At 40.2% G+C, this 13,070-nt stretch overlaps 1 protein-coding gene across 1 annotated transcript in view; it reads left to right on the forward strand.

The window, feature by feature from the left end:
* Positions 1 to 13,070, forward strand: part of HACD2 (3-hydroxyacyl-CoA dehydratase 2) — a 117,005-nt gene that overhangs the window by 81,589 nt on the left and 22,346 nt on the right. The window contains exon 4 of the mRNA XM_080800405.1: positions 1,078 to 1,166. Within this exon, the coding sequence (XP_080656531.1) occupies positions 1,078 to 1,166 (89 nt within the window). The remainder of the gene's footprint in view (positions 1 to 1,077; positions 1,167 to 13,070) is intronic.

The raw sequence follows: 13,070 nt of genomic DNA on the forward strand, positions 1-13,070 counted from the left end.
TTTAGGAGCAGTTCCCTACAAGTATAAAGTTACAACAAGAAAATAACACTTACAGATAATGGCTTATTGCTGGGTTTAAGATGACCTAAAGGAGGCAAGAGTTTTTTGTAATGGTGGTGGCTGGTTTCTTCATAGGGGTTGTGATTATAGGAATTGAAAGGAAAGCCAAAGAAATTTAAACTTAGCAGAACTTAATGATTTCCAAAAACTAATGATTCCAGTGTTATAACTTCTGGACATTGGAAAGATAATTCTACCAGTGCTTATTGTAATGAACAAGGTGAGAATGGTTTAATAAGACAATAAGCTTTGATTATCGTATGCTTATTGGCAAAATATTCGAGTGAATTTTAAGAGATAATTTAACCATTAGATAATACCTTTATATATAGTATAGATAATACATATGATATGTAGGAGTTGCTAATGTTCATTAGATACAAATACAGTTGATTTCCCTTCTGTAGGTGCCTGTTCATTTTTGAAACCCATATGATAAAATGACCTTTCAGTGTCTAATTTTAGAGGTTAAGCAATGGTTTTGTTTTTTCTATATGATAAATGTAAAATATATTGCACTTGGCCAGTGATTTTGAAAGGCTTAAGAAGGGTACCTAGATTCCATGGTATGCTGTTGCCATTAACAATATTGTTCTGGCTGTGGGGGAAGCAGTATTAGTGTTTTGGAGGGGGAAAGTTGGGGTTTGGGGTTGTCTTTTATTTTTTTAGATTTGATTTACTTATTTGTCAGAGAGAGCGCACACAAGCAGGCGGAGCAACAGGCAGAGAGAGAAGCAGGCTCCCCACTGAGCAAGGAACCTGATGTGGAACTCGATCCCAGGATCCTGGGATCATGACTGAGCCAAAGCTAGACGCTTAACTGACTGAGCCACCCAGGCATCCCTGGAGGAAAAAAGTTTTTAATATTGACTGTACTGAAAGACATTTTATATAAAGTTTCAGTTGCTCAAGATGGTTTTATGTCTTAACATTAAAATTAAATGTTTCAGAAAATGTATTACATGTTGAAACTTAGTACAATATACATTTATTTACCCATCTTAAAATTTCTTTCAGGAATCGTTCCATCTTCTGTTGTCCTGACTTCCTTCCAAGTGATGTCAAGAGTTTTTCTGATATGGGCAGTAACACATAGTGTCAAAGAGGTGAGTGTTTACATAGACTAAAATAAAGTAATACCAGCAATGCTAGTCAATGCTAGTCAACATTTCTGTTTCATGTATGTGTTAAGGCTACAGATTGGAAGTCTAGGTCATCAGTGTAGCCCAAATGAAATGCATATTTGCTTTGAGAATTGGATTACTGGTGGGAAACGTACCCCAAATATGCAGTGTTGTTAAAGAGAAGACTGGTTAAATGATAACGTCCTGCAGGCTTAGTTCCCATAGGGATTTGGACAATATGGATGTGTTCTGCACTTCAGTTATATTTTTGGGGTATCTTGTTTGTTTCAGCATACTGAACTGGACATCTGCATCCTTATAGTGGAACTGTTGGGGGAGTAGTGGGTATTAATTCAGTCCAGGGCAGTCCTCTTTATAGGACCAGGAGAAACAAACTTGTTTCCACTCCACCCACCAGGATTAATGGAATTCTCAAACGTGCAGAACCAGTGGTTCTGGAAGGGAAGTGCTCTGCAGGGGGCGTGGGGTGGTACGTACCCCCAGCAGGCCCAGGGATACTGGGAGAAAGCCAGCAGTACCGTCAGTGTGAATCGACACCAAGCTTCATTTCCCAGTATGGGAGAAGGTGATTGATTTCCTGTATGTTTTTTGCTTTTTAAGTTTTTTTTTTTTTTTAATTTATTTGTCAGAGAGAGGGAGAGAGAGAGCGAGCGAGCACAGGTAGAGGCAGAGGGAGAAGCAGGCTCCCCGACAAGCAAGGAGCCCGATGTGGGACTCCATCCCAGGACGCTGGGATCATGACCTGAGCCGAAGGCAGCTGCTTAACCAACTGAGCCACCCAGGCGTCCCTGTTTTTTGCTTTTTAAAAGTCATTTATTTCTTGTTAATGTCACCTTGAGATAGGGTACCTGTAGCCACCAGGAGGATTCATTTTTCAGTTTTTCTGTCCCAGACACTAGCAGTATTGGAATCTCTGGGGCTCATGAAATGGACTTATCCATTAGCATTATTCTAGTGTTTTCTTTGTCTTCTATTCTCCCAAAACCTCTGTCAAAACATTTTGTTTTTCAGGATTTATTTTGACAGTTTCATTTGAATTTCAGTGAGGTTTTTCTTTTTAACTTTTTATTGGCATATGATATACAAACAGAAGAATGCATGTGGCTAATAAGTTTTTAACCAAAGCTGATTAAGCTATTATTTTTGTTACATTCATATGAAATTTGCTGATCCAAAGGCTTTTTTTAAAACTTCTCTCACTTCTCTAAGATACCTAAACTTCATATGGAAGAAGAATGTCAAAACAGTAATGTACTTTTTAAAAATTTTATTTTAATTCCAGTGTAGTATAGTTAACATACAGTATTATATTAGTTTCAAGTATACAATAATATTGTGATTCAACAATTCTGTACATTACTCAGTGCTCATCCTGATAAGTGTGTTCTTAACCCTTCACCTCTTTCACCCATCCCTTTTCTGATAACCATCTGTTCATCTGTTCGCTACAGTTAAAACTCTGTTTTTTGGGTTGTCCCTTTTTCCTTTGTTCATTTAATCACATACTTTTTAAAAAGTGATCTCATTGCTTTAAAGAATAAAGTTTTTTTAAAAAGACACGTAAATCCTTTAAAAATTTTTTTTATTTAAATTCAGTTTAGTTAATGTATAACTAAATGTATATTATAAGTTTCAAAGGTAGAATTTAGTGATTCATCAGCTGCATATAAGGGGACTACTCGTTACATCAAATGCCCTCCTTAATACCCATCACCGAATTATCCCATATCCCCACCCACTGCCCCTCCAGCAATCCTCAGTATGTTTCCTATAGTCTATAGGTCTATATAGTCCTACAGTCCTACAGTCCTACAGTCTATAGCCCTGTAGTCTCTTATGGTTTCCTCCCTCTCTGGTTTTTGTCTTATTTTTCCTTCCCTTCCACTATGTTCATCTGTTTTGTTTCTTTAATTCCACATATGAGTGAAATCATGTGGTATTTGTCTTCTCTGACATATTTTGCTTAGCATAATACCCTCTAGTTCCATCCATATTATTGCCCATGGCAAGGTTTCATTTTTTCTTTTTTTGGTGGCTGAGTAATATTCATATCTTCTTTTTCCATTCATCTGTTGATAGACATCTGGTCTCCTTCCATAGTTTGGCTGTTGTGGACATTGCTGCTATAAACACGGAGATGTATGTGCCCCTTCAAATCACTATTTTTGTATCCTTTGGATAAATACCCAGTAGTGCAATTGCTGAGTCGTGGGGTAGCCCTATTTTCAACTTTATGAGGAATCTCCATACTGTTTTCCAGAGTGACTGCACCCGTTTGCATTCCCAGCAACAGTGTAAGAGGGTTCCCCTATCTCCACATCCTTGCCAACATCTGTCATTCCTGACTTGTTAATTTTAGCCATTCTTACTGTTGTGAGGTGGTATCTCATAGTGGTTTTGATTTGTGTTTCCCTGATGCTGAGTGATATGGAGCATTTTCTCATGTGTCTGTTGGCCATTTGTATATCTTCTTTGAAAAAATGTCTATTTGTGTCTTCTAGGCATGCATCCTAATGAGGCAAATTGCCCTTTGTTCTCACTCTTGTTTGTTTATGGAGTAAGGAAAAGTTACTTTACTTATCATACCATGTAAGCTCTCCATTTCAAAGTTCTTTCTATAGATCATCATTTTTAACCAGTATTTCTTCCTCCCTTACTTAGTATTTACATTATTTCCTTTTTATTTTAAGTAGCAACTCATTAACTTCCCGATAGTCTCAAGTGATCTAAATTATTTTTCTGATAGGAGCTCATCCATAGTCTTAAACAGGTAATAATGTAGTTTCAGGAATTAAATGTTAGGTACATGAAGACAGTATTGTCAACTACAGGCTGTGTAATCGCTTTGCCTGAATAATTAGATATTAATTGTCCAGGTGCTAATGCTCTACTGATAGATTATTTTTCTCTGATTTTTTTCTCCTCTCTTGTGCCTTAATGATCACTCTTTTCCTTTTCTCCTTCTGGCAGAGGGGGTAACAGGTAACTCTAAAAAGCTTATAATTCGTTTCAAGCAGTTCTGTTTGCCATATTACTACTAGCAACATTTGCCAGGATTTCCTGAGTGATCGTTAAGACTGCTTGGCTTAAAAGCTATTAACTGTGTGAATTACAGACAGGTACGGGGACCTGGCCATTGTCCTCAGTAACCATACTACCTGATAGATGCATAGATTTGACCATTTCAGATGGTTCATATATAGTGTCCTATTTGAGCTCTGCAGTAAGTTGAACACTTGTTACATTTGCATATTCCAAATTGTTTCTTTGCAACCAAACATACCCAGTTTCCACTATCATTGACATATCATTTTCTTAAGAATGTGGTGCAGTTAATTGTGTTGTCTTTCTGCCACCTTTTGGGTCCTCTTCTTTTCACGTACACCCTATTAATTAGATGACTTGCTCCTTTCTCACGTAATTAGGATTCAGTGTTTCTGCTGTTCAGGGATCATCGTTCTCTTTTCCTTGTTCTCCTTTTCTTTCATTATTTTGTTTGCAGGGTAGATCCCCTCCCAGCTCACCCCAGGTCATCGATAGCTAGTATGAAGAGCCGGTTGCTGTGGCATTTCAGAGGCCAATCTGCTCTCTGTCACCTGGTCCTTAGTCCCTGCTCTTGGCCAAATCCTATTTTTCCTGCCTTAGGGTCTCATATTAGCTATAATTCACTTTGTTCTATACAACAGTACTTACGGCTTCCCTGCTAAACTTCCATTCTTCTGTTTCTGAAACATCATTGAACATCCTTATTTCCCTTATATTCAACTCTGTTTACTTTAACAGTGGGAACCACACAACTAACACATAAAGAAATTGATGTCAGAAATAACTGCTTTATAAAATGTATCTCACTTTCTCATAGTAATGTTCAAATTCTTACTCTACTTTCATTCTCAGTTTGTTTTTACATCCTATTCCCCTCTAACTGGGTAAGAATTCTTCACATTCATAGCTTGTATTTGGATATGGACTCTTTCTGCCCCCTTTCTCTGGACTTCTCATGTTTTCCATGCTCATTCCCCTTGTTTTTCTGTAATTGTACGTGGTGTCCTAAGGTGGGGCTTATATACCTTTTAAGACTAGATGTTACCTTTTTTATATGTGAGATATATTTCCTTTTAACAGGCTTTATAGGACATATAAGACATGCATCTCACTGGTCATTTTAATTCTCTACCCATGGAATGTTGGTCATGTAAGTGTTGCCGTGTACATCATAGAACCAGAAGGTGACCAGACGGTTTTCTATTATGATATAAAAGGACTCACCCATCAGTTAGTGTGATATCTTGATTGGCAGGATATTAAAGAAATAATTGTGGTCTCTTCATTGAAAAGCTTTTCTTAACTAAGCATTGCAAATAACCTCATTTTTTTCCTTCTAAAGAGCGCATATGAGCATAGTAAAGCCTTCTGACAAAAATTACAAGCTCAGGGTGGGAGGTAGGGTGTAGGAATCAGCAATTCTAGCTGACCTCTTTCCTTTCCACTTTTCCTTCCTGTGTCCCAGGCTTGGACTGGCTCCTTCTCCATCTCTTAGCCAGGCTGGCCACTGCTGCTGCCACATCAGACCACTGGGGGCTTTTTTTCCCTTCACACTGTATTTGAATCTGTCCTTTGTCTCCTCATTGAAACAAGACACTGAAACAAGACTGGCATTTTTTAAAGTGAACTGCAGTGGAAAATGCTACCTTCTGTCCCTCGCTATAAACCCCCCTTCAAAAACACATGAGTTCATCGGGCATATATTCTTCTTTTGTTCAAAAGTAACCTAGCTGATCCCCAGATTCCTAGATACATAAATGAGCCACTGTCCCTTTTTCTGGCCCAGCCCTCTTAGAAGAAGCCATCCAAATCCTTGTTGGAGTTCTCATTTGAAGATCACCATGTTCTGAGGAGAAGTCCCTGGGCAGTAGTTGAGAAAGAAGTTCCTGGACTCTCACTGTGACTTTAGCCCAAGTGCACTGAAAACCATCTACAGTCTACTAGTAATAGTTTGCGTAAAATAAAGCTATACCCTGCTTGAGTGCTGAGTGCTGAGCCTTGTGTCCTTTCTTCCTCACCCTCTGCCACCAATGGAGAAAGGGATGTTTTCCTGCATTGTTCCAGAATGTTCTGTGAGTTCTCCTGATTTTACCAGTCATCTGTTTCCCATCTCTTTTTGGCATGCTACTGGGCTTTGTGATACTTAATCTGCCATTCTTGTCAACTTCTCAGTGAGATGCTTACAAAAAGCTTGCAATCAGTGTTTAAGAAAGTAACCTCCAGTTTTTTATCATTCTACTGATCTCTGTTTGATGCATTACAGTTTACAGAAGGCTTTATTAAGATATATTATGATCATTCACTCTTGATAACTGTCCCTTGAGGAAGGTTGTAGCCTTCAGTTAGAGTTCAGAAGCTAGAGAAGCAAAGCGATTGTCACACATCCAAATAAGCAGAGTTGGGAATGGACTTATGATTCCAAAGTTTTCCCTCTATATCAGAGCTTCCTTCTCACCGTTTAAGTTGTGGTATGAACACAACCTTATTTTTGGGTGCTGACCATGCTTTCTCTATCCCATATGGAGTGGAAAACCCCTGGCTCAGACGCAGGAACGCATGCGTCTGAAGCAGTTCTAGCATGCCGCATGCATGCTGAGCTAGGATTCTCAGACCGGTCATCTCTCTGTATGTGAAGTATACATATGAGCTGTGGGCTCTGGGCGCTCATCTGAGGCACGTTGCCACTTGCTCCTCTGTTGTTTCTGTGGCCGGTGGCTCTGTGATGAGTCCCTCCAATTAACTAGACTTTCTCCTTGAAAATTCCAAGACTGTTTTTCTATTGGGGCTTATGGATTACTTGGAATAGAATTACCCAGAAAGCTTATTTAAAAATGCACATTCCAAGTCCCACCCCACACTTGATACAGACTCTCTGGGAGTAGAGCCAGAGAAGATGATTGTGAATAAGCTCCTCAGATAATTGTATGATCTAAGACACCGTATGTTGTGATGTAATTTTAATTGACCTTCTCTTTTCTTGATAATACTTCATATTTCTACTTAATTTACTTGAAGCCGACCAGCTCTCACCATTCTTTTCAAGTCCAAGAACCATAGTTTCATTCTTGAAGAATGAAAGCCTTAGGGTTCCCTCACACTGCTAGAGTAAAGGCACTGTGGAGTTTCTGGACCTTTTTCCAAAGTACAGCGTCTGCTGAGCTGAGACTCATGTTCCTGTCAGAGAAAGCCTGGGAGGCCCACCTTGAAGGCAGAGTGTGATAAGAAGCCACAGCATTAAAGAAGCAACAGTAACTTTCATTTGTTTGTTTCTAAGATCGAGGATAAGGAATCCAGCTGCTTCACTTTGGGGTGGGTCCTGGGAAGGGCTCTGTCCTGGGCATGTGCTTTACTGTGCCCGGCCACAACCAGCAGGCAGATTGTTTAGGACATCATTCCCACCTGAGGAGATACTGTATAGGCACTTCTCTTCCTTGGATTTGTTAAAAAATGTCACCTTCCTTGGACAGTTTTATTATGTTCTAGGTAATTAGAACTCAGTATTCTAGAACCTGGAGGTTTAGTGCACATAACTCGTGTGAGGAGTTAATGAGTATCAACTTTGACACTCACCCTGTAGCTTAGGGCAAAATGGCTCAATGTTCTAGGCCTTATTTTTCTCATCTATAATGCAAATATCTGTCCTGCTTATGTCGTGGAGTTTTTGTGAAGATGAAATGAGAAGTGTTATACAGACGTGGCAGCCTTATTCAGAAATCAAGGTCTCTAGGGTGCAGCTTTTGCCGAGTAGCTTCTGAAAGCCCTTGTAAAGCAGTTTCACCTCAGAAAGAATGTTCCTTCTTTCAGGGATGAACAGTTTGCTTTTTCTTCCTCTCCTTTTCTCTTCTTTTTCACAAGTGAAGTGACACCCTCACTCCCACACTCCTCATCCAATTCTGGTTGCATCACAGGCTTTTCTTTTCTGCTGGCCTCACAGCATGCACATGCCCTGTCACCTCTCGAGGTTTAGCTTTTCCATTAGTGTTTCCCATGGCGGCACATGCTTCTCGTTCCTGATGGCCATCTGTGAACACAGTGTTTTTCCCTGAGGCAGGAAGGACACCTTCTCTCCCCATCCATCAGATGAGGAGCTCAGTGCTGTGTTGGGGGCACCATGTCCCCCCTCGGGTTCTGTACTTGGACCTGAAGCCATGCCACTCTGTCTTCTGGCACGCCCTTTCCATGGTGTTACTTCATCTTAGCAAAGGCCCTCAGGATACATTCAGCCTCTTTTGCCCCGTGGAATGCCAAATGTCTCAGATTCTCCACACAATTCCATCTATTCCCATACTTTCTATTTTAAATATTTCTGGAGGTGGATTTGCATCACCTTCACTTTTAAAATTAGCACTTCTCCTAAAGGTAGAAAACCTCATTATTTGATCATTAATCAGACACTGTCAAACTTGAGACAAGTCCCAGACAAAGGCGGCCATACTGTATTGCCAATTCCACAGCTGTTCCTAATGGACACTTGAAGATAGTGGTACTTTCCTCATAGCTAGGTGGTTCATTCTGCCGTTGCCTATATTTAGCATAGGGGAGTTGGGCAAAATCAGATTGCCTGTTTACCCTGTAGAGTATTTCTGTCTCTTCCCAACATTTTCTTAAGCTATGTGTAAAGATTTTTATTTCAAAATACTGAAAGATATTTAGATTTTTTATAAATTCACTTCTGCCATCCGATGTTGCTTCTTTCTCTCATTGTCTTAGTGCTTTTGTAGCCCTTGAGAAACTCCATTGGGACTCATTTGTTCAAAATATAGTCTGGTGGTCCTGTTCTTTGATAATTAAGTCAGTTGTGTTAAAACAAGAAACAATCAAGTATCTTAAACCATGTAAGCCAGAATTACCACCACTTCTTACAGAATATAGCCCCCTTTGTCAGTTAATCATTGACTAGCTACCAAGTTCAACAAAATCAGGAAATTGGTTTCATTTGTCTTTAATGTTAATCTTTTTCTCCTCTGGGCTCTCCTGCCCGGGGTGACCCTGCCCCTCAGACACCCCTACACTTGAAGCTTCTCAGGACCTTTTCTTCTGCTCTCTCACCCCAAGGGCTAACTCTGACATCCACCATTCCCAGTTGTCAACTCTGGCATGAGAGGCAACAGTTACATTAGGGAAATGCCCCAAAAGCCTGCATGGTTATTTTCATATTTTCATTGAGGCGGGTGTGGGGGGGGGGCGGCATTCTCACTCAAGGGAGGAGGAGCAGGGGCCAAACCTGCCCCAGCCTGACTCATTGCAGACTCATTGCCCTGGAGACGCCCAGTCCTTTCAGGCTTGAGCACTGTTGGCTTCTTCTTTTTCCTTGGCCCCAGACCTTCCAGATCTTAGGTTTTCCAGTGCATTTTACGCTTCAGTTAGTCTTTTTATATATTATGCTAAAGTCCCCATCCCTCTTGTAATTGATGTTCTGGATGCATCAGTGGGGTCGCCTACATTGCTCTTATTTTTTGATAGTGAAATTTCTGACAAAGAAACTTATTGTTGGAATGCATCATCTTCAAGCATTAGACATTTCTGTACTATCGGGTAGTATCTTAATCTATGTATTGCTGCTATTTACAAATCGAGGGAAGCCTGTTTAGAGCCAAATCTGGTTCCTTGCAGTCCTGAGATTAACAAGGATGCTTGACTCTCGACATTAGGAAACTATCATGGAGAAGGAATGAGTGTGAAGGAAGGAAAAGATGGATACCTTGGGTGTGAAATAATAGTTTCCCAAATAAGACCATGAGATTTACAGGCTGGAGCTTACATGGTTTCATCCTTGGTTACATGGCATCAATTCGAATTAAAGAATCACATGGCTCTGTGTCACGGAACTGTGCTGCTGAGTTGTATTGTCAGGGGACAGTCACCAGGAAGTGAATTCTGGTGTTCAAAACAGTTCTCATCCATGGTCTGAAAATGAAATGCAGTAAGGTGCTTATATAAGACTGTTTATTCCAAGCCAAATAAGGGAACTTTTGGGTACCGACATTTGTCTTTGGGGTATGTGCTCTTCCCTAGCACTGTCTAGTAGAACTTTCTGCAATGATAGCAATGTTCCTGTCTCACCATTCAGTACAGTAGCTACTAGCTATATGTGAACACATTGAACCCTTGAAATATGGTTATTATGACCGAATAACTAAATTTTAATTTCGTGTAATGTAATTGGAAATAGCCGCATGTTACTGGAGGTTGCTGTATTAGTGTAGCTGTAGATGTTCAGTGTGATGTTATTTTGCCATTCTCTTGATTTCAGCCAATTGGGTTTTCATATACGTGATCTCATATGTGCATGACTATGTGATCTTTTTACTTTTTTTATTTTTTTAAGTAGCCTCCACACCCAATGTGGGGCTTGAACTCACAATCCTGAGATTGAGAGTCACACACTCCACTGACTGATCCAGCCAGGTAGCCCCAACTGTGTGATTTTTAAAAAAATAGTCAAAAGAAACTTATACAGTATAATTGGTATGCTGTGTTCTTTAGACCCAGGGATTTTGTTTTTTTTTTTTAACAAGCTTAAATGGTTACAAAAACCCTACCTACAGATGTGGGAAACAGTGTGGATGGTATTCTCTGTTGCACAGAGAGCAGTTGATTAGCTGGTGAGGCAGAAGGCCATGCAGGCCCGACCTGTCAGAGGCCTGCAACTTGGCCCCTGCACCAGTGGATTCATCGTGATAGCATGTCCCAGGCTTGCCCTTTTTGAAAAGCATTTCACAAGCCTTTTCTATCCTCTGAGGCAAAAAGTGCCGTTGAAGTACAGTCAACATTATTATCCCAATGAGCTCGAAGATTCTCATTTCACACTATAAAAGTGAGATGATTGACTTGCATCGTGAGCATTGCTAAAATATGTCATCAAAGTCAAGGAAAGTTAAAAATTATTACCTATAAATTGCTTTTAAACAGGTGTATTCCACAGTACAATGAGTGGCATTTCTAAAGCATTGGTTAATATTCATTTGAAAACTTTCAATACATGGGAGGAGGAACTATCTCTTAAATTACCTTCTCCTCTGCCAAATTGGTCTTTTATATACTGTAGCTTTTTCAGTATAACTTTATTTTTAAGCACGAATATGGAGTATGAGATAGTTTAATTAAAAATATATAAATTGACAAGATGTACAGTCAGCCTTCTGACAACTGGTCTGTATGGTGAATGCAGCAATAACTGGTCTCATTGGGAGTCTCAACAATGATGGGGCAGCCTGAAGAAATCATCCCCAACTCTCTGCTCCTCTGAAATATAGATAAAATATATTTTAGTTTCTTCAGGGAAGAGGGTTCAATAATATTTTATAGTTACTCATCTCCAGAAACCCTAGTCAGGCACCTCTCATGACAAGCTGTGATGCATCACGAATAAAATAAAGCATATTACTAAGTTGTCTGCATTTTCCAGAAAGAGGACCCCTTTTCAAGTCTGAAGTGAAACCCTGGTGCACTTCGGGAATTTGTAAGACGTGACTTGATGTACATGTGTGGCTGTGTGTGGGTGCATGCCGAGAGAGTATGCTTTGCATTTTAGAAGTGGGGTTGGGGGAGAACTAATTATCAGGCTTGGTGCATTAAAGACTTAACTTTTGTTTTCTTCAGATTGCCACCATAAACGTTTGTTTTTAACAAGAGGACTTTGGGCATCTTCTCTTTTTTACCTTATTTTGCACTGGCAAAAAATTTACCAGAATAACCAAAAACTTGAAAAGTGTGCGTCTCGTCTGCGTTCTGCAGTTGGTGCTGGACTGTTAGGTCAGGTTTAAGGAATCTTGTTGAGGTCATTACCTCAAAATTATGTTGTAAAAGCTAATCAAGCTAACCAAGTTTTTAAGTAATACTGTACAGTTTTTAAAACTCGAGCTTCTCAAATGTGACCTTTGGGTAGTGCTTTGTGACCTGTGCAGAAGCTGTGAGCTGGCAGCAGATGGTTATCCTACAGGTGGGTTTGAAGAGGAAGTTCAAGAAGAACCCAGCAGCTGGAGGGTGTACGTCTCACAAGAACAGAGGTACTCATTTCAGCTACAGCTAGTGATTGCCAAGTGGGTCCAGTGATAGGTAGTATGAATTTTTAAAGAAAATGTAGAAATTATTTTTTTATGTGGAATCTCCCAGCTTTAAAAACTGGCTCCGGTATCTTTAAAGCACCATACAAGCCCGAACAGAACATCTACAATCCACGGGATGGTATTCATAGTCTTGATTTTTATTTTCTGTCTTATTGAAGATTTTGCAGTCATTAGACTGTTAGAGGACCCGAAGAATCATGCCGTTTCACTATATCTATGACCAACCTTGTGTTCTTTTGAATGTTTTTTTAGGTTTCTGACAATTATCGGTCCTCTCCCCCGACCCCCAAGTGTTGAGTAGGCACATTGCATTTGAAGGTTTGGGGGCAGACTCTGGGGGGCGAGTACGCCCCAGCCCTCCCTATGGGATCGCAGGAACCTACTGCTGTGGTTCTAGACTGGATTAGACATACAGGTTCCAGGTTGGAACTGCCTGTGACCCCATTCTGATGAGCCTCCATGCTTGAGTTGGGGTGAAGAAAATAGTTGCATGAAATAACGTGCTCCTTGGGGGTGAGAGAATCAAACAGAATTCAGGAAGAATGCTGGGAAAGCCAGCTAGCACCTGGAGGTCCTTAGACATCCCAGAGATGGTAGAAGCATATTAACCTTCAAGTAGAGAGAGGGATGGCATCTCTTAAGCAGCATCAAAACAAACAATAAAAAGCAAAGCAACAACAAAACATTGTCTTGGTGATTAAGCCAAAAGGTGGCCACCAGGGACTCAGAGTCAGCTAGCATAGATAGTAGG

This window comes from Martes martes (genome assembly GCF_963455335.1).
Source record: "Martes martes genome assembly, chromosome: 1".
In the NCBI taxonomy this organism is placed as follows: Eukaryota; Metazoa; Chordata; class Mammalia; order Carnivora; family Mustelidae; genus Martes; species Martes martes.